Genomic DNA, 23,611 nt, shown 5'->3' on the forward strand with positions numbered 1-23,611 from the left:
CTTGTCAACAATTTGTCTGGGACAGATTGGATGTTTACCTTGCAGTGTAAGCTACTGTACAACTAATACATATCGCGGGCATCAGCAAATTTGGACTTAGTTAGTCAAAGTGTTTCCACTCAATGTAATTTAGTTTTAGTCATATGTTTTGTCATTTAAATTGTTTTAGTTTTAGTCTGTTTGAGATTGATGAAAGATTAAGTGAAATTGTATATACTAAGCAGGATATTAACTAGAATAATAATAAATTAGAATATTGTAGACAAAAACTACAGTAAATTTAAGAATAAGAAGTGTGTAAACAGTAATATGTAAACCTTCCCTTTACCTTTCGAAAGTCATTACGTTCACCTAGATCAGTGATTCTCCCTCTTTTTATACTTGAAAGAATCTCTGAATTAATAATATAATGTTACGGTGTATGATAATGTTACTAATGTTATTATGTAGCATATATACATACATATGTATGTGTATGTACATATATACACACATATGTATGTACGTACACACATATATACAAACAATCTCTTGTTTAATCATCCACCCATACACATAGTGATTGAGCCTTTGAATAAAACTGGAGGGTTGAGGAGGGTTAGCAAAACATTTGAAATGATTCACTTTCTTTTCCGATCAAAGTTACACAGTAGCACTTTTTGCTATTGCTGAGAATATTTTTGATATCATTATGCGTCTTGCTGCGCTGCTATGCTGGTGTTTTGTGCACGCCTCAGTCAGCAGGGAAAGCAGTATTGAAGAGGGGGTGGTTGGGTTGAAGCCTGGTGATGTTATTAGTTCCCTGAAGTGGAAAAATAGATGATTATGGACCCTGAAAAACTGGGGTACTGTTAGTAATTACCAATATTGCATGGTCCTACATACTGGATGACTGAGTGAAGTGGTAATGAAAAACTGACAGAGCATGAAGCTTTTCAGCAAGCACCATTAGCCCGCAGCTCTGTTGTTCTATGATGGAGATGCAATCATCAAAATGGAGACAACGCTGTAAAGGTCTCCTCCTACACAGCTGTCTCCACCCTTTACATTAATTCTACGTCATCTATTATGTAAAGTGTCTAGACCTCTGGGATCACCTGAGTGGAGAAAGCTTTACATTTGATGTGAACCTTTGTTAACTACACAAAGTTTTAGAAAAAAACTTAGAGGATTGAAATAATTCAAGTCCCCATTAATCAATCATAAATCGAGTGGCCATTTTAATTTATGAATACAACACAATGATTGTACTGTTATTGTCATTTGATGGTTTTATATCAATTGCTTAGAAGTGTTTTGACTTTACAATTTAGTTAGTGGAGGTTAGTGACATGATTTCCGACTTGCATATACAGCCACCCAAAAAAGGTGTTGTCATTAATATATTGGCCCAAATATACCTTTAGTTGTGCTAGGCATTTGAAATAAGGAGATTGAAGAAACAAGGATGAACTGTATTATTAATACCTTTTTGACACTTTCAAGACAGCGCAATTTTATTTTCAAGACTTGTTTCACACCAAAACCTGACAGAAAGCATTTTCAAGAAAAAACGTGCTTCCGGAAGGTAAACCGTGTTGCTAAACACTTAAAGTGCATCTTTTTCAGTTTATTAATTTATGAAATGATTTACTACAATAGTATGACACAAACGTGATGATGATGATTACTGGTATTCCAGTTTTTATCATCTCCTCTGCTCGTCTCTACTCACACGATCACTAAGAAAGTGTCCAATTACCGCTCGACCTCTAAACATGTCACTGGCAGCAGCCATGATGTCAAAAGGGGACGAAAAATGAGGGATGTGAACAATTCCTCCCTGGTTAACTTTTACCCTCATACCTATTCATGTGAGAGAGCAGGTCGCACGGTCGAGCCTGCGGGTTCAGTTAGACCACATTTGGTTTGCTGGTGTTGTGAATCATCACACAGAGACACATTTTAGTGACGATCATAAATATGAACCAGCCAGAAAGGGAAAAGCTGTCATTCTCAGGCTAAATAGCGTCTAGACACTGTCAGGGTTTAAATGTTCCTCTGAACAAACACAACTTAAGTTAACTTGATTTCACGTCTTCTTTTGCACTCTACCATAATTGCCCAGATTAATAATTTATTCCGGTTTATTAATATTCAGAGACATAAATGGGAATATCATGCAAGGGTTTGTCATCTATCTCTTTTTTTTTTTTTTTACTGTACAGCGGTTTACTTACACAATGAACAGCTGTTCCACAATGTGCAGCTATTCTGTTTCATTCATTAATGGTTTATTAAATCTACATTATCAATATGTCTGCTGTTATGGAGCAGTTGAGCCAAATCCTGTGATTTTTACATTTGCACTTTCTAGTGTACACCTATTGATGTGGAAGGTCCTCCTGTGCTGGGGGGGACAATCTCATGTTTACATCACTTGTAATGAAATTAAATTCGCGGGGCGCCCACATTACAGGCATCCACCAATCCGCAAATTAAATTATCCCTCTTTGTTAACGCTCAATGATGCTGATTGACACAGGGACTCTGCACGATTCACTCAGCTGTCTTTTTGTTTGTTGGTTTGTCGGTTTGTTGGTTTGTTTGTTTGTTATGATGACCCAATCCATACTTGATCACATCCCAACTTCGCCTGCAGGCGGGAAATTGACGAATACTTCATCAATAGGCTATACAGTACAAAGCAAAACCATAACATAATCATAACATTTATTTCCTGGAGATTTTTAATATTTGCTATACAACAGTAAAATACAACTAGAGACTTGTCATGTTAAAGACACTGCATGCCTGCTTCAACCTCTTGCTGGATATTTTGTAGTTGTATTTCATCCATATTTCATCCTATGCCGGAAGCACACAAATTCTCTTTGCACATGCACATTTAAAGTACCGTATTTTCCGCACTGTAAGGCGCATCTAAAAACCTCCAATTTTCTCAAAAGCCGACAGTGCGCCTTATATATGGACCAATATTGAGCCACTACGGCAGGTGTGTCCAAATACATGGACTTACTATATATGGACAACGTTTTAAAATGGGCCATTCATTGAAGGTGCGTCTTATAATCCGGTGCGCCTTATATATGGACAAAGTTTTAAAATGGGCCATTCATTGAAGGTGCGCCTTATGATCCGGTGCGCCTTATAGTTCGGAAAATACGGTATGTATAGGAAAATAGTCACTTGTGCTATTTAACTTTTTAAAAAAGATTTACAATAAACAGTGGTTACGTTGTTTTATCCTTGCATGACAGATTTTTGACATTGCAGTTGTTTACTAATTGCCGTTGGCAGTGATCTTATATGCTTGCTAGCCACATTTTGCCTAGTTGTCATTCCATCCGTCTTTTCTTTTCATAGTTGGTTCCTAGTCTTATGTAGATTAGATTGCGTGTTCTTGTGTTTGTCTCCTACCCAGTATTTTTGTTCCGTGATTGAGTCTTCCGTTTAGATATTTTTCCCTCCAGTATTATTTTCCTCAGTCGTCCTTCTAGCATCGAGCTCTCGTTGTGCTCCACCTATTTACCTCGGTTTGTTATTCTCTTGTTATTGTTTCGTGTCACCCTGTTGTTTCGTGACAGTATTTCCATCATAAATATGTGAAGAACAGACATCAAACCCTCTGAATCATGCAATCAAATAATTGGGGCTGGGGTCTTGTCTCCAAGTATCCATTGCACAGCACAGACATTTTTTTTTATCTCCTCCCAAATCAACTTTACAACATCAGCCCATAGAGGTGCTTGCACTTCCATATAAACGTACCTTCCTCATGAGCAAGTCATTTTTTTTCTTGGGAAAAATGTGGTTGTCTGTGCTCCGCCATGTGTCACGACTGTCAGTGCACGACAAGTGCACCGCCTTTAAAGGGAATAAGAGCAGCCATTTCGTTTGGACATGATTGAAGTCGACTGTGTTCACTCCCACAAAGCTCCCCCTTTGAGATTTGTTGGCTCGTACTCATCTGCTAAATTATAGGCACCTGGTTCTGTGCAGATTTACATGGCTACATGGTTATGTTGGTCACCAAAGTAGATTCCTACATCTTTATCATTTAGTGTGTTTTTACTCATTGAATTCTTTTTACACTTGTATGACCATTAAGATGGTTGAACTATTCTTTTAAATGGCTTTATAGTTTATAAAGGTTTATGAGGATGACAGTTTTTAAATATTCTTCTTCATTTTATGTCCATTATTTCTTTCTGTGAAATCTGTGGTTGACCAGCAGCTTGTGTATGGTTATGGTTATGGTTGACCTCTGGTTCCACAGTACTTCCAACAAAACACACACACAAAAAAAAAAATCCACAATAACAAGCCGTTAGTGTCCAACAAAATTGGAAAGTTTGCTGAGAAAAATGAAGATAATGACGGTATCCGAGCAAAGCACCTTGAAGGGACAATTGGAGACAGATGAATAGTTCAATGCGACGTGACATGTTTAGCTATAAAAAAAAAAAAAAAAAAACAAGGCCACCCTGCCAACTAGAAATCCCAGAGAGGAGTGGCAGGGAATTAAAACCATGAACAATGTTCGCCTCAAGGACAGAAGAAAACCCTCCCTCTGGGGCTCAGCTGACTGAAGCTGCCGAGTGGCTTACAATAGGGCTGATACTGCCTCTTTTGTCGAACTTTGACATCATAGAATCAGAGGTCAAAGCAACTTAGCACAGAGGTGGAACTAATCTAGACGAACAACTTCTAGTTGAAATTTCAGCCTATACATTAAAGTTACACCTAGCAGTTTGACACTTAACGTATTTTCCGCACTATAAGGCGCACCTAAAAACCTCCAATTTTCTCAAAAGCCGACGGTGCGCCTTATATATGGACCAATATGGATTCGTGGATGAGAACTAATTTATTAAAGTAAGCTTTACATGTTTATTTTGTGTAATGTGTGATATTAACGTTTGAGCAACGTTGACTTATTGATATATTGTTACTGTTTTCACTATTTCGAGTGTTACTATATTGTGATTGCATTAATGTTTGAGCAACGTTGAGTTATTTATTCTATGTGCCTTATAATCCGGTGCGCTTTATATATGAACAAGGTTTTAAAATGGGCCATTCATTGAAGGTGCGCCTTATAGTGCGGAAAATACGGTAAATAAATCAAAGTAGATACAATTAACTGTTTTGAATGAAAAATACTTTGGCATGAATAATTAAAAAGTAAGGAAGATACATTTTCACTTACGATGTGAGTAAAAAGTGTGTCTTAATAAGTTTCAATGGGTTTAAAGCAAGCGATAGGGGTATTATTTTTTTAAGGGTGTCCCTATTGCAGAATTACTACAGGGGATTCTAGAACAAATAGTCTCCTTTCCGATGAACGGGTTTACTGTAAAGCATTATATGCCTGACTCAGAGGCACTACAATCAAAATAGTTCTTAGACGGCATAATGGGTTTACCACAGGTTGGCAGAAGCTCATGTCTTTTGACCAGCTTGAAAGCATGCGCGATACAATGGAACTAAATCATCTTGTGCCCATATGCAGGATTTCAGAGCTAAATCTTTGCCAAGTTTCTCAATCTGCAGCCAGTGCATTGAGCTTATTAACATTTCAATCTGCTACAGGCGGTCTCTGCCGCCTCACACAATGAACGTGCCCTTTTAATAATGTAACCGGTTTTAACAAGATTGTAAAGTGTTCATCTGACTTTCATAAGCCTGTTAGCAAAGTGACAAAATCATATGGTGTTATGAGAAACACTATGACTGTTTTTTAGTTTTTCAGTTTACAATGTATTCTGGTTTGTCCAAATTTGGAGCAGCATGCAGGTGGAGTAAAGGCTGAGCTTGTTACTGTTTCGCCCCCGCAGCACTGATATTTCGCTGTAGGTTGATCACGATGTGGGGGATTTAGATTGGTCTTCTGGTAACTGATAGTGCTTTGCTGAACACTCCCCTTCTCCACTGCTTCATCTATAATGTACGTGACTCTGCACAGAGCCAGACCCTGAAAATCCAGCTTGTTCTTGGCCCGTGATAGTTTCTATAATCCCTTTATGTCGGGTGAGCTGTCATTATTTTTACACTCTGATACAGATTATGTGACACTTAAATTAGTCCAACTAACAGAGGGTCAAGGCAACCTGGATTTTGACGGTGTGGACTGGTGACTGATTTGTATGTGTGCGTGTGTGTGTGCGTAGATACGTACCTCTGGATTAATGTGACCTTCATGGGGAAGATGAAAATATTGGAGCTGGTAGACATTGATTTTTGGACTGGGCGTTGGTATTTATGGACACAGTCGGTGCATAAATATAAAAACTGATACGCTCTGTCCTGGAGCTAGACTAATCGGACTCTGCGTATATATAAATTCTGTGTCTGTGCGCTTATCCCCTGATGGAGATGATGCGACAGATTTATTGAAATGTTACTTGATGGGGGCGGGGGGAATTATTCAGTGCGTGTGTTTTGTGATGTAATGAAAGTCAATTATGATGCCTGTCACTAGTAGTCTAGCGCTAAAATCATTTTACAGAGGTGATTACAAAATGTACATTACGTGGAAACTCAAATGAAACACATTTGTACAATTGAATTTGGGAAATATTTTAGGGGAAAACGGGCCACAAAATACGTGACATCATGGCATATGTCACAAGAGTTCATTCAGTGAGCATTAAAGCATTATCTTATCTCTGTGTTTAATTTTTTTTTTCTTGTATGATTGTTAAAAATATTAATATACTTTTTAATATATGTGTGTGGTTAATAAAGGTTTTATTATGGTGACCGTTTATTTAAGTAGGAATTTAAATAAATAGACTGACTATAGTCCTAAAATGCTCCATCCACTACTACCACAAAAAAAAAAACATTCATGGACAGGAGTACAACAATTCATCTACTGAGGCCTAATGATACCCTTCAATTCGATCAATAAAGCTCCAGATCGTCTTAATTCTAATTATAGTTAACAGGAACAGCACACCTTTTAGGGCAACAAAACAAGGTGGATAGTCGTTTCAACGCTTGCCAGTTTTTCCCTCACTTGAACCACAGCATTTTTCATGAAAGCTTAAAACAGAACCTCTTTTGTTTCATTCCATACATTTCACAAAATGATTTGACCAAGTCACCAGCTTTGTTTTCAAAGCTATGTCCTGTAAATCAGAAAGTGTTTGTGCTCAGTGGAGTAACCTTAATTAGATTGCTGCCTGGCTGGAATTAAAGGCCAATGCTGGCTGACAGCGATTCTCATGGAGGCAGAGGAGCTGACTGATAAGCTGACCACTCATATGTGGCGTACATATGGGATGCAATTGCTCCAAAGGTTGCTTTCTCTTCACGTTTTGTTCAGTGTTTTTTTTTTTTTTTCTTCTTCTTGAGAGCTCATTGTTACCTTTTCATTTTACTCTCTTGTGACTTGCTACTTATGTGATGTGAGACGTGGGATGATTCTCACTTCTGAGGTTTCTATGGAGTTCACCAGGGAAAGCTTTTCTTTCTGGGTCATTTACTTAGATCGCATCTCTTCGCTTCACTATTTTTAAATAAGCTCAGCTATTTTAAGCTTGTGAAATTAGTGCCACCTCAGAATCCCCTCTATATCAAAGTCATGAATGTGCCAATGCTAGCAAAATCACTGGGCAACAACAGCATACCACCTTTTTTCTTTTCCTTAGCGTATTTTACTGTGGGGGAAAAAAGTTTGTTTTATTTTCAGAGACGATAAATCCATCATGGCTGTTTGACCTGTGTTCTTCTGACTATTGGCTGCCCTGTAATACAGAAACACATTTAAAATCAATGTCAAAGGCTCATGTATTAAAATTAAGTTAATTGGTGTAGATGCCTGAATCAATAAAAACAAAGCACATTTTCACTATAATTATATTTTCCTTCCTTTTGTAAATATAAAATGTACTTTTAGTTTTCATTGTTGTAAAAATCCATTTTCATTTTTCTTTTATTTCCTTACCAAAAACTTATTTTTTTTTCAGATTTTGTTAAGAAAACCATTTTACATTTTCTTGCTACCATTGCAAACACTGTCCTGTTTATGGGATGTTACGCCGGCCTTGAGTTCATATTCATTTACGTTCCATGCTGCATATCAGCTGCAGTCTTTAATGGTGTTTTATTGGGAGAGTAGCGCTTTGTGTGCAGTAATTTAATCATGAGGCGGGTTGCGTCATGGACTTGAGCCGGTCTTGGGTATCGAGTTGCACACAGTTAGTGTGGTCTATGACACTTGTCTATATGTAGCCACATTGATGCCCGCCAGGACAAACCTCTCAAGACCTGCCCGTTGTAGTTGTGTGGATATGAGGGAACTTGTCATTCAGTCTTGCACCGTCTCTGTGTGGGAGAAGGTAAAAACAAAATAGCCTTTGGAATATTATGATAATGCTTGGGTTAGTCAGTTATTTTATTGAAACATGTAATGATTCCTGCTTATCTAAACAGCAAACTTTTTGTAAGCTATGTTTTGTTTCCTCTTTAGTTTATGTGTAAGCCTTTCTTGAAACAGGCATCATTCATTTGAATTGAACATTTCTGGTGTTAGAGTTGAAAGTAGAACACTGCTAGAAAAACAAAACAACAATCAGTTCAGAGGAACTCAAAAAACATTGAGCATTCAATGCATGGATAGTGTATTGGTGATAATAAAGCAGTTTAGAAATTTGCAACAGGAACAGGCTGGTGTAGTGTGATGTGCGTGACGAGTGTCATGGCGGGAAGTGGCTGGCTTATGCTGAGTGAAAACTGCGCAGTATAAGGAGCAGGGATGTCAATCTGCGGTGGCTAATATGTCAGTATCCTAACGTTCATCAACCTGGGGGTATTCGTGACATTAAAATCAGTGTTTCTGTGTTGTGTTTACACATGCAAGAACGCACAATTTTCTGCCTTTAAATTGGCAGATTTTCCTCAACGACCATTCTGTATCCATGGAAGTTCAACTATGCAATGGCTGATTAGCTAATGAGCACAAATTGCAGCATAAAGCGGGGTTACCCACCTAAGGACTGGTTCTACAGTCATGTTTCCACCAATCAATAAAACAAAGTTTTGGTATTCCTATCTGACTTGTTTCCATTATGGTGATGTGAAGGCAAGATTGCGATAACCGAATCAGTTATTTAAATAAAATAGGATCCCAATTCGATACAGTTCAAAGCTGACATTGTAGACCGTAGTGTGTCAAGCTCTGATCTAAAAAGAACCATTTGTTGATACGCTTATCACGCAAGGCAGTTAAAATGATGGAAATATTTATTTACCAATGAAGTTAAGTTGACACATTTTGCTGTGAATATTCGACAATGATTTACGTTAATTAATTATTAAGTTAAGTTGTATTGTCACTACTGTCTTTGTAATTTGCATTTACTTTATTTTCCCAACTTGTGGTCGTTTTGTGTGGTTTAATGTATTAAGTTGCTAACATTGCAGAAAGATGAGCAGATTATTATTCAAATATAACACATTGGTCCTACACGGTCTTTCCTGATGTCACATTCATATGTTATGCTTGGAGCAGTTGTGCTGACTGTTACATAACACTTGACTGCATATATTTAAACCAGTGATGTGTCCTTGTGTTGCTTTTTTCTCATCTGTGTTGGAATTGAAGCATAATGATAGTTTTAAAGGTAGGGTGTATAATATTTTTGTGCTTCATGGCTACCATAAGCCCGCCACTTAAAGAATAACTCTACCTTTTTTCTCTGTGTGCACTGATGATGACTCACACTCCAGCACACCCTGCAGAAAACTCCTTTTGCACAGAGGAGGGAGGAAGAGTGAGGGGAAGAGATGAATTATTTTTTGTTGCTTCCAAAGTCATATCTGTTTATGTCACCGACTCCACCTCTTCTGTCTGAGCCTTTGTGCTTGGTTATAAACGTACGCTTGGTTATAAAAGTACTCATCGATATTTCCAAAATTACAAATCTATATTGAGATCGATTTTATTTATTATTATTTTTTTTTTGCATTGCTAAGACCTCAAGTGTATTTTTTTGCGTTAAATTTTCCCTTGCAGTAAGGTGGCTCTTTGGTGTGTGAGCTTTCATAATTTGAGGCCATTCATTCATTCATTCATTCATTCATTCATTCATTCATTCATTCATTCATTCATTCATTCATTTAGCTGGAATGCATCAGATTAATACATGTTTAATCAAGATCACACCCTTCAATAATTTGGTGCCATTTATAGGATTTCTTGATTCTGTCTCTGCAGGCTGCTCTCCATTCAGCGAGCTAACATTGTGTGACATTTTCAGTGAAGCCGAAGTCCGGCCTGCACATGCCGCTGCAGTGCCGTAGGTTGGCTGCCGTCAGGCTTTTGCATCTCTGGAAATAGAAAAAGAGCAAAGAGCCTGAGCGTGATTAATGGCCATGTAGTATGTGTAGCAGCAAACACAACAGGCCTGTCTGCCGCCATCTCCCATCACACGACCCCACAGGCCAAGAATTACATAACAGATCTGCAAAATTGTTCATCCAGATTCTTAATTGCTTTAATTTATTATATGTGTGTGTGTGTGGGGGGGGGGGGGGAGGGGGTTGCAGCTGCGAGGATTTTGAAGCGAGGTACACACACATGCCAGGTGTGTAATTTTGATTTCGAATGGTGGATTTTTGTATTATCGCTGGGCTCTCTACCAAGAGATGCTTGATCTTGCTGCCTCGTGCCAGTCTGGATTTGACTGGCATTCTGTTTTTTTCCCCCTCTTGTTTTAAGAAGCAGCTATTTTTAGCACACTGTGTCAAAACATGGCTGCGTCATCCCGTGTATGCATGTGCGCATAGAAATAAATTTGCTTCCCCACAAGGTCTGAGTGCTCCCTTCAGCTACATGTGCTTAAGCCCCGTTTGCATTACTTCTTACTGAATGCATGCAGCGCCATTACGCAACGCTGTGCATCAGCTACAGGGCCACCGGGCCAGAATGGCAGCCAGTTACCAATCACTCTCCCGCTCGTCTCCCCTCCCCCCTTTTTCATCTTATTCTGTTTTGCCCTGATCCCCTTTTCATATCTTTTTAAAGCAGGAAGCGTAGTGCTGTGATTTGTACGCATACCAAATTGCTGCAGACATGTTTTAAGCAGTCAGTAAATGCATGCATGTGTTGCTGTTGGCGTGCTGTCTGTGTGCTGGAGTGTGAAGGCAGGTCAGCGGAGGCCAGCGCAAGAAAAGAGGATGATCTGCCCTTAGTTGTCAGCAGCGCTCCACTGTGAATAAAAGATTATATTAGATGCTCTTGTATTTTCGGCAGGTTCCAAAGAGTTTTAAAGGTGCTGCAAATTAATAATATTGGCTGATAAGTGTGTAGTTTCACGTGAATTTCTATTTTGTACAGAAAATCTTTATTTAACCACTTATTATTTATTTGTTGTTTAATAATTTGACATTTGGTACACGAGCTAACAGTCCATTAGCTTGGCATTTCTTGTCGATAGTGAATACATGAAGGAGCTTGCTTTCTTGCTTTTATCTGTAATAGGATATACGTAGTAAGATAGTAAGGCATTTGTTCACAGTATTTTTGTATGACCTCCAACTGTGTTCAATGAGAAGCATTCATCATCTGACATGGTTACCTTGCATATCTATCAGCTTATACTACAATGTGACCAAAATGCGCATTGAGAATTGATGATCAAACCTTCGCAGCAGTGATTGCGCCATTTTATTTTTTGTTAGGCAACCTTTTTCCATGGGTACTGCAGGGAAATATTCGCCATAGTATCCCCGCTCGGAAAAAAAATTAAAGTTTTTCAAATAGAGCTAGTTTTAATCAGTTCGCCATAGTATCCCCGCTCGGAAAAAAAATTAACGTTTTTCAAATAGAGCTAGTTTTAATCAGTTTTTAGGGTATGTTGTTGGATTTTTTATTTTTTATTGTGTGCACGTTTAAAAAAGGCCGCTGTATGCTAGGTTTTGTGTACAGAAACTCAATTCACACATTCAACAATTTAAAAAAAATAAGCAGCAAACAGCCATCCACAAATGAAATGTAGGGACTCTATAATGGTTTGTAAAATTGGTACTGTATAATATTTAAGTATAGAGTATTTGTGCAGTTGATCACATTCATTTCTGCAGCAAACAAAATAAGAAATCGAAAAAAGTTATTTCACATCAAAATACTTGACTTGCACTGTGCATCATTTGACTGGAATCAAGCTGGCTATTTATTCAGTTTTTCATTACGATGCAAAAGTACGAGATTGCGAGATAAGTCACTGCCCAAAAATTACTTAGATATTATTTTATGACCTTGACCATATTTGAACTAGAAGGTAATCTCTTAATCGGAGAACAATGCCCTTCCACATGAAATTGCAAAATGATACTTCACACTTTTTTTTGGTGTAATCCGTTCCAAAACATGTCTGTCTCGGAACTTTCGAGGTCATAAATGATTTTTTTTCTCGCCCAAAGTCGGCTAACAGACTCCAGCACATCTATGACCCTAACGAGGATGAGCGCTATAGAAAATGGTTGGTTGATAACAATATATGTCAAGACACTTCACACTAAACCATCATTGTGTCTCTGATGCAATAATATCGCTTGTAAATGTATTTTTGGTTGTGTGTATTTTATTCTTATCTATTGTATTTGGTGCTTTATTGACCTATTGAGCAAGACACTGAGATGCTCAGGATACTTGTGTGCAGCATCCTCACTATAACATCCTTCCCTGAGTGCATGTAAAAGAATGAAACACACCATTTGATCTTCATCTCAAGTACGGGGATAAAGGATTCATTCTTAATTGAAAGACTCTAAACCTCTGGTGATTTTCCCCTCCTCACTTGTCTCTCTTCTCCTCCTTTGAAGCCTCTCATGTTGCTGTTGCACCTTTGATAAGAGGACAGCTGCTGTTTACATTTTCCAATATGGAAGAATGCCACGCTGCTGTCACCCATGTGGAGGGTTGCCACTTGATCTAGGGCTCAGACTCCAAAATGTCTATTTGCACTGCAGAGGTGTTGGCAGGCAGGGGCATTTCTTGTCCCCCTTGGGCCTCAGTCAAGAAAAAACATGGAGCCTCCCAAACCACCCAAAAAACGGCGAGCCAACAATTACTAAGGAGCCCTATGCCTTAGTGAGGTATTTCTGACGTTGGCGTTGTAGTGCCAGATTGCTCATTCATATTGTTAAGGGTGTAGCCCTCATTTCAGAATTTGGAGGAACAAATTGTCTAGGCGTAATCTTAGTATTGAAGCGATTCGTTGACCTGATCCCCGGATGAGAAAAAGCGAGGATATATTGACATTCATGGAGCAGCAGCTTTCTGCCTCACACTGTTTATATGATAATTCTGTATTCTATCACTCCAGACAAACAACCCACTTCCTGTAAACACGGATCCTCTTGCATGTGAAATCACAACTCCTGTCACACTTACTCCAGTAAAGTTGCAAAGGTGTGGGATTGTGTTGACTCTTTGGATCATTTTTGTACACCTCCAAAGCTAAATTCAAATAAAGTGTAAATCATAAATACAATGTTCTGTTCCTCCCTTTCCAACCACTACATTCAATTATACAGAATAAATACACAAAAACAAATAATACACTACAAAGACAATATATTTAACGTTCAAAATGATCAACTTAATTGTTTTTTTCCTGCAAATTTTTACACATTTTGAATTTGATGCCTGTAACGTATTACAAAAAAAAAAGCTGGGCATGTTTACCACTTTGTTACATCACCTCACCTTTCAGCAACACTCGCGAAAGGTGGGGAACTAAGAACAGTAATTGTTGAAGGTTTGGCCATCCTTGCTTGATGTACAACTTCACTTGCTCAACAATCAGGTGTTTGTGTCATATTTGCTTTTGCTTCATACTGCGTCACACATTTTCAGTGGGAGTCTGGATGCCGGTGGGCCAGTCAAAATTCACACTCTTTCTCTATGAAGGAATGTAGATTGTTGCTTGGCATTGCCTTGCAGGGACTTCCCTGAAAAAAAAATAATTGCTTGGCTTGCTGTATATGTTGTTGCAAAACCTGTATCTACCTTCCACATGAATGAACAGATGCTGCCGTTTGGGTTTTGAGCTATTGATCTTTTTCTCATTGGCTCAGAGGACACGACGTGCATGATTTCCCCAAAACATTTTGAAAGTTGGACTCGTTAGACCACAGCACTTTTCCACTTCATCCATCTCAGATGAGGTCAGGTCGAGGGAAGCTAGCGGCGTTTGTGGCTTTAGCTTTAGTTCTAACTTGCATTGGTAGCTATAACAACGAACTGCGTTAACTGACAAAGTGAGAATAATTTTCTGAAGTGTTCTTGAGCCCATGTGGCAATATCATCTAATGCCGTATTTTGATGCATTGCTGCCCAAGTGCTGTTTTACAGTAGGTGTTTCCGTTTGACACTGTCAATAAAGTTAATAAAGGACCCAAAATCACATCTGTGGTGTCACCTTTGGATTACGCCATCATTTAAATGAAGATTGAGTGTTTTATATTTCACAGCCCTAGATATTAACAGTGGCTACCATATTTGTATACTTTAATGCAATAGTTTTACCCTGTTGACGATTCTCTCTATTTTTATATTTTTCTTTAGTACTTTTTTCCCACAGTTAACACTGATTTTGGCACTTTAATTGTGACGTGTTATAGGGGCCTGTGAATTAGAAGCTGTTACTGTCATCCTAGATGGAAAGTGCAAGGCTCTATTTTCTGTATTGATTGTGCCAAACTTCATGTGGGGCAAAATATTTACTCTTTATCTCCCCCTGGGCACCACCTGCATCCCCTTATGCACTGTGGGTCTTTATGATCATTTTACACGGAGATAACCTGTTAGGTTAAAATCCATTGGTCTTTTCCATGCCCGTCATCCAGCCCTTGGCAAACATTTATAGTCAAATTTAAGGGAGCAATGTCAAAGTCCGGCACACATGCACGGAAACAGTAAGAAATCCAAAGCCAAGGTGTGCTCGCTGTATTTTGGGTTTGCCATCTGGAGAGCACGCTTATGGGTCACCAGCCGTTGAAGTGTACTTAATGATTGGAAAGGCGGAGGAGAGCCGTCTTCCGCATCCAGTTGCTCCTCCTTGCAGGATGGAGCAACATACTTTTTTTGCTCTGGCACAGCATCAAAGTGGGAGTCGAGCCACCATAGCTGATGACATCAACAGACGTTGCTCTTTGGATGTGGGAAGATTTAAATTAGTAGTTTGTGTATGCAAAGGTTCCCTCATGACATTTTTCACAGGGGATCTTTACACCGAAGAAAAATAGCCACTTGTACCTGCAACGTCAGATCACTTGTCCACATTGATATCAAAGGTGCTAATCGATTTAGTTGTTGGGCTGATTTCTAAATGATTGTCATTATAACATTATCAAATGACAATCAGTTCTGGCACACCTGTTTGGATCATTATGCCTTCCTTGAAATTATCCGTCTTAACATTCCATAGGTCAGTGATTGGGCATTGTGATAACATTGGATCAGAACAAATAGGACAGCGTGTGTGTGTGTGTGTGTGTGTCTGTAATAATCAGCTTATCCGGTTGCGGTTCAAGCTGGCTGCTTTGCTGTGAATTAATTTGATCATAGCGTGTTTTGGACTGTCTTTCTGTGCTGGCCTCTGCCTGTGCATCACAGCGATGTGAGTGAGGTAGTCATCAGGAGAAGGAAGGAAAATGTGGCTGATCCTCTTTACTCTTCACTTCATTGCTGATTTTTTTTCTTCCAACAAAATAATTAATTTAATAATTGAATTTTTTTACCGCATCACATTTGTGAATAATGTGTCACGTTATTGTATGCCTGACATGTGGCTGGGCCAATTGCTCTTTGGTCTGACCTATGGAATGTCCTCATTATTCATTTATCATCTGCTACATTCCATTAACCTTTTGGTAATGACTGCAAAATATGATTGAATATTTTGGTGAGCATTTTATTGAAAGCTCTGTGTTATGTTTATATGCTGTTAAGGTTTTAATGTAGTTCACTACATGTTTCCTATCAGCAGTGTTTACAACTTCTTCGAATATACATAGAAAGATTAGTTTATAGGCAGAGTTTAAAATCCAAATTTCTGTGTAGTCCTATCAATTGTATGTAAGGTCAGGGTGATCTAGAGCAGTGAATTACAGCCAGGGGTTTGAAGGAACGTTTGGGTGCGGTTTCCGAGATGATAAGCAAATATTCTCAGTCGTTTTATTAGCCCATCAATGAAATGGTATGTGTGCACTACAACTTATTCATAATTAAAGGTTAATTGTCAGTATGACTGCATGTTTTTTTAGCAATATTGCTAATATTACTGATAATAATATTGCAGAGATAAAACGACCAAGAAATAAAGTATTGATATTGTTCTTCATATATTTATTGTAAATAAGGTAGTGCAGCTTTACCAGTTTTAGTTTCCTGACAAGGGCGCTCAAGAAAATAATTTGTATAGCAGTGTGTGAATATGGCATGATGTGACAATAACGCGAGTTTTGGCAACAGGGACTTCCAACTTTTGGTCCCGAGATGAAACCTGACTTGAGAGGATTTTCTCTACTGTATGTATCTGAGCCATAATTCACAGAGCTCAGCAGTCTTTTAGAATAATCGATTGTTGGAATAGCGCACCACTTTGTATTTTTTGCGTAGGGAGTCAATCCAAAAAGAAATAAATATGCTTCTAACTACCACAAACATGCTCAGTTCACTTTGTCAAATTGGTTTTCTCCAGCCATCAGCCACAATTAAAGCTTGCTGAGGTGGAGTTTAGTGCTCTGTCAGGGGGGATGGAGATTACCCAGTGAACTTAATGGCCATCTGCAGAATCTTGGCCTGAGACTCCAACTGGGGATGCGTAATCTCGTCCGTGTGTGGGCAGCAGTGCAGCAATGGGCTCTCAACATTTGCTTGGCTGTACGTACAAGCAATCGTCAACAGTTCGCAGTGGACCTTCTGTCAGACCATTGGTTACAGCAGCAGAAAGAATAAATGAAATGATTAAATGCTAATATTTCCCTGTCATATCGTAGTATGATCTCCTTCATGTCATCTCGTTAATCATTTCATCATGCCCAAGTACTACACAGGCGAATATAACCAACCAGTGTATATAACCCTCCTATGTCTTTGTAGCAGTCTGCTGAGTCACTGTAGTTTCCTTTATGAAGCCAAAGTCTCATCTGACATCTTGGTGTTGATTCAATGAGATTATCAGATTTGCAGTCCTCTCTCTGGAGATCTCCCATACACACTCTGTTCTTTCAAATTAGTGCTCTGTTCCAACTTCATCTTCCCACGTTTGTATTATTTGTTCCCAGTTGCTCTCTTTCGCTACCTTCCTTTTCATTGTTCCCCATTGTCAAGGCCTTGGTAAAGTTCTGCTTCATCCTACATGATCGCTATCTGCCTTTCACACTGCTCGTGTTCTTTTGCCTCCTCTGCATATGCGCTGTGCCGTTGAAGTGTGATAGAGTCATAACACATCAGTAGGCTGGTTGTGCGTACGGTGGTGGCTCTATGAGGTCACACCCTGCTGATAGTGGCAATGGGTATATCGAAAGAAAAGGAGCAAAGGAGACAAAGAATATACAAGGATACTCATCTCCCTGCTGCTGCAGGATGTTTAATATGCCCTCGTCCTGCACTTGTACGGATTGCTGCATAGCTTGACAGTAAATCCTGCCTGCAACCCATTTTTCATTTCTCTGTTTACTGCATTTGCACCGTTACTTTTGTCCTGATTTTTTTCTTTTATTTTTAAAGTTACATTACATTATTACTTGAGACTTAATTAGACATGGCATTTTTTGTCTTATGTTTTTAATAATCAAAGGTGTAGCTATAAAAATATAATATATCAAAGTTGTCATCTCAATTTGATTCAGACTGCACATTCATACTTAGCATAAAAATATCTAATTACACGTTCAGATGACTATGCTTGAAGTTTGGTTAATTTTTGTTTTCATGTTTGTTTTAATGAAGTCACAAATGTAGATTTTTACTCAAGGCAACAAGATGCCGCTGATTAATTTTTGAGTGCTTGTGTCTTCCTGTACATCTCGGAATCGCTCAGTCCTCAATATGTGTAACACACACACGCATACACGCGCACACACGCACGCACGCACGCACACACGCACGCACACACGCACGCACACGCGCACGCATTGACAGTGAAGCATTAGTAGAGTGTTAGCATCTATGGCTGCACACCCGGTCCTAAGCTGCAGGGGTTATGTAACGTAGTCTGCCATTTCAAATGATCTCAAACCACAAGTGAGTGTTGACTGTTGTGTACTTGACTGCTGTGTCTGGCCTAGCGCTGTATCCTGTATAGTCAGCAGTTAGGCGTGACTAAAGACTGAGCGGAGCTGGCGAGGGGTATTAGTGAGTAACAGTGGGGAATTCTCCATCGAAGACCCTGTTGACAGAGTGCCAACTCGGCATTCGTGGCCCCTCTGCTATCCTCCGTAATGGTCTCACGCTTCAAAACATCTCAGCAGAATTGTAATATGCAAACGCCGTGTCTGCCAGGATTCGCCCTCAGTCTCATAATTATAGTGGAAGTTAAAATTTTAAAACCCACCCCGGAATAAGACGATCAGTATCTGTGTTTGAGAGCTTCATTACAGTGTATCTGTTGTTATCACGAAATTACCCCCAGTGGAAATAAATGGCATTCAAAATACACCCCCAAAAAATCAGCCGGGGCAGGATTACCCCACCCCCCCTCCCTTTTTAATACACTATGCATATTGAACACAACAGAAGATGAAAGAGACAGGCAAAGTGTGTGTAATGAGGTTCCCCCTGCTTGCCTGTGATTATGTACCGAGCTTTCTCACCTACTGAAGATCAGAAGAAGCTAATGTTGAGATGGGGAAGCCCTCCTGACTTCATTAGTTATTGCTAGAAATATATATCCAAACCTCATTTTGAGAAAATGTTGCTGGGCACTCGATTCTGAGTAGTGATTCAGAAGCAACAGAGGCATTTTTCTCATTGTCCTCTGCAAACATTTGGCATCTGTCGCCTTTCACACAACTCTGAAAAAAAACATTCAAAACAAAATTACATTTCAACTTCACATTTAACTCGCAGTGATAGCCACGCTAAACATCATACATCCAAAAGTATCCCTCCCTTGGACTTTTTGACCTTTTGCCATATTTCAGGCTTTACAAAAAAAAAAAATAGAAACATGTAATTATTTTTTGTGAAGAATCAACATCAAGTGGGACACGGTCACAAAGTGCAACAAAATATTTGTAGTGAAAAAAAAAACGTGCCTCTCAGATACTAAATACACTGTGTGTAAAGGAGTACTGTACACTCTCAGTGTCTACCTTATTTGCATTAGCGCCAGCTTGATCCAGTTTAAGGAGATGGTCTTCCTCATCCGTCTTCATCTGCTGTGCACCAAACGCCTCCTCACTTACGCAGGAGCTCATTACTCACAATGGCAGCCATTTGAATCTTTCATCAGAGAGAATTTTAATTGTGCTCTTGCAAATGTGTTCGGAACAATCGTGTCTCCAAAAGCCTGAGTGCTGTGTGTTTGTGGACGCAATTATGAATACGAGATTCAATGTGCACATTGGTATTGATGATGATGCCGTCTGCTTGTGGAGACTGTTCACATTGGAAACCAGGCCACATGGGAGACGACAAGCTGTCGGTCTGGGGAGACACTATGTAATTCTCCGTCATTTAGTTTCGATATAATGGCGCCTTGTAGTGTACACATGGGTACTTTTTGATTAGATTGTGTTGTTTAGCTGTTTATAATCCCCCTGAGTTGTAGGAACATCTGTCAGCAAAATAATTGTATTTTGCTTTTAAGTTCAAGTTAGATATAATTCAGTTTTTCATTCTCCTCTTCCCAAGCTTTAATCCTTAAAAGTCCCTCAAAATGAGCTGTGGTTGCCCTTTATTGCCTTACATTGTCTGTCATTGTCTCTCATCTAAATGGAAAAAAACAAACAAGAAAAAAAGCAGAGTCGACGTGCTTACGTGTATAGAGTTATGATTAATGATGAAAACTATCCATTCTTTTTGTTGCGTAAAGGGAAATTACTATGAATTATAGAACATTAAAGGGTTGAACCTCATGCATCCTCCTCGCCCTGTTCTCTGACCTTGTGCTCCCCGTTTTATTGAATGTAGCTGGCACAGAGGAGGAACAAACAGATGCAGGGCCTTTCATTTAAGTGTATTTGATTCTGCAAGTGCCCACGTGTGTGTGTGTGTGTGTGTGTGTGTCTGTGTGTGTGTTTCTGTGGCCCCCTTACAGCAGAAATGAGCACTCAGTCATATTTGATGGAAACATCACATTTTCTTGCAGCCCACTCCTGAGAAAAGCATATGGTGCTGACACATCCAAGCAAGTCATCCTCCATATGAGAGTGAGGCAGATTTATGTTGTGGAAAGAGGTGAAAGACATTTCACTTAAGATCACGACATCACGTGATGAAATGAATTCAACAGGAGATTTTAGGTGTGGTCTCGATTTCTGAGTTTATATCTGGTAATGGGATGCAGTATACATCAGGCCGAGGTGCAAAGAAACAAACAAAAAGAAAATATGCAGAGTTTTCATTTTATATTCTATTATTTATTTGTTAGTATTTAACATTGCCCTCACTTCCCATTCTCTCCGGAAGCTTCTGTTATAGACCCAAGCCCTCTGATGTTTTCATCTCTTTACTTCTAGGAGACCGAGATCAGCGCCAAGAGAAAGGAGTGTGAAGCGCTTGAGGCAGAGGTGAAGAAAAAAAATCAAACATGTCAGACTTTGGTAAGTGAAGAAAGCACCCCGGCCTCAGAGTAAAAGGATGCAGGCGGAAAATGATTCCGTTTCACTGTCTTCTAATGAGAGCTTGATTCTTAGGTGGTGATGACAGAATGTGACAAACGGTAGCAATTAAATCCGAGTATGTGATGCTACGACGCAGATATGCTGTATGTGTAAGTGCTGTGGTTTTTCTGTTGTCGTTTGTGTTTAGTAAATACAACGCGATACTTGTTATTTATAGCATAACAATAGTGTATGCTGTCATATTTTAAATGATATGTCTTAAAGGACATGGTGTCAGCAAAAATGTTCTTCAGACTCAGTGGTGCCTGGTGACGTTTTCTACGGTTGGATGCTACATATAGTAGATATATGGCAAAAAAATAATTTTGCAGATTTTGTGATGAGTTTCATTGTGTCAAGTAGAAAACACTATATTTCTAATAATATATTTGTTAGAATTGTTTTATTGGACTGGAATCTAGTCACCTTCCCATTTTGATTTTACACAGCTTAGTTAGTTGGATGTTTTTTATTGAGTGGTACTGTGAATAATGTTTTCTTTCCACCACAACATAATAAACAACATAATGTGATCTTGGGGCTTTCGCCTCTGCAGTTACGTCAATCCCATGTGGCAGATAGATAGAAGAGATTTTTCTGTTGTTATTATTTTATATTACACAGTGGATAAAGTGGATTTGGCTCAGACATTTTATGTTCCAGTTTAAGAGAGGAGGTGACTAACTGCTGCTTTAATGCTTCAAAAGTGGATCTTAAAATTTGGTCCCAACAGTCTCATGGTTCCGGGTTGAATTCACTGCTGTTGTTTACGTTGATACAGTACAAGTCCACATTCGAAAGTTAATTTTGTTTAAGATGAAGAAGCAGGAGAAGCATAGAGCTGGGGGATATTTAGCACTGATTTAAATAACACTTTATGAATTCATCCCTTCTTATTGTCAAGGCCCTCTTCTTTTGACGAGCTCTCTTTGTATGTGGTTCTCTAACACTCCATTAGCAGGATTTTCCTTACAGCGCTTCTCTCACATTCTCAGCCCACAGCTGCACTTCCCCTCCTGCCCATTGTCAGCCCACCAAGGCCACACGCAGCGCGCTCCCCAAAGGACAAACTGTCCCCAAATGGCATGCAGGTTGTTTGCCAGTACAGCACTTATCTCCTCCTACACTGAGCTTTTGAGTAGCGCCACACAAACACACAGCAGAGCAGTGAAGATGACTGAAAGCGCTTCGACTTGACAGTAAAGTCACATCCTGTTTTGTGCAAACTGAAGTTTGCCCTGACTTATTCTTCTTTTGTCACCCTCTCTAAACGCTTTCTTCGAGTGGTGCAGACATCTACAATCAATCACAACAATTTGCTTCGAAAACAATGGGAATGCTATAAATACAGCAACAGTTCAGTTCAACAACAAAAATTGCTTTTTTTTTTTTTTTTTTTTTACTCAGCTTGCGCAGATAAATTAACGGACACGTGTTTTTTTTAATTACATTACAACTCAAAGACAGTAATACTGTAATCTAGCAAATATATAACATTACATTTGAGGAGTAATATGTCCAGCATTATCAGAAGGCAGGGTGTGCAAACAGCTAATAATGATTTTAAAAATCAATTAAATTGTCGATTGCTTTGTAAATTAATCGAAATATTTTAAGGAACACTTTTTAATTTCCGTCCTTTTATTAAAAAAAACTGGACCTTATTTTAAGCTAACTGCAAAAATGCACAAGCATAAATTACTGGTTTGGTCTGTAATGTGTCAGAAAAATGTCAAAAATATTGATCATCGTTTTCCAGTCAAATCAAATGTTTTATTCAATCAGTCTGCTGATGAGGACCACAGAAATCGGATAATATTTATTGATGTGGACAATTAAAAAAAGTAGCTTAATGATGCATCAGTTATTATAAGTCATCTCTGATTAATTTGATTAATTAATTAATTAATTACTTCAGTCGCACCTCTGCTTTACTCCATTTGTAGGTCTTTGACAATACTTGGTTCTTTTAAGGTCTGCTACAGATTTTGAAATGAGGACGTTCTGCTCGTGAGACTTTATGCAATATTTTGCAACATTCCCTTCAAAACGAGATGAAAAGAACTTTGGGGAAAAGGGACAAATACCTTAATGGAATGTGTAGCTACACTCTGAGTGCTGTTGGAATACGTAGATCTCAGAAGTGTGAAGTATTGAATGAATATTTTAGAGGACCTACGTCATGTCTGTTCTAACAAGTTGATGTTCACGTCACTCGACAGTCAACGCAGGCGTTGCCATCTGGTACCTTCACCCTCGTGGTACAGCTCTGTCCATCAGCCCAGCACGTGTCAGCTCTTACCATAGCAACGTTGGAAGTGACACTTGAATATGTACTGCGCTAATCAAATATCAATAGAGGCAAAGAGCAGAAAGTCAACAAGTCGAGGGAGTGCAGCGCTCCTCTGTGCTGTCACGTTGCGCTCGCTATTTGGTGGCCTGCTGGCTTGTTCCTCTTTCCTTCAACAGCGTCGAGGTGTTTGCACAACACAACGCCTTCTGTTAAAAGTGTGATTGGCAGCTCTTTTATATAAGCCTCATGGCATGCATTTTCACAGTTTACACTTTATGATTGATCATATTCTACAATGCTTGCCTAACAGACAGACTCCCTTGGTCAAGGCAATGGATAAAATGGGGTCGTTTTTATGTGTGTAGAATGTGTGTACAGAGCATCAATAGGTGAGGCGGCTGCATCTAGTGAGGGAGAGAGAATAGAACAGAGTGTTTGCTTTATTGGTGTGTTAAATGGCACCACTGAGTC

General features: G+C 39.1%; 1 protein-coding gene across 1 annotated transcript in view; it reads left to right on the plus strand.

Annotated features, from left to right (window-relative positions):
• The window catches only part of rimbp2b (RIMS binding protein 2b), a 66,253-nt gene that overhangs the window by 10,460 nt on the left and 32,182 nt on the right, over positions 1-23,611 (plus strand). The window contains 1 exon segment of the mRNA XM_068650162.1: positions 20,704-20,787. Within this exon segment, the coding sequence (XP_068506263.1) occupies positions 20,704-20,787 (84 nt within the window).

This window comes from Syngnathus scovelli, chromosome 3 (assembly GCF_024217435.2).
Source record: "Syngnathus scovelli strain Florida chromosome 3, RoL_Ssco_1.2, whole genome shotgun sequence".
NCBI classification, from domain to species: Eukaryota; Metazoa; Chordata; class Actinopteri; order Syngnathiformes; family Syngnathidae; genus Syngnathus; species Syngnathus scovelli.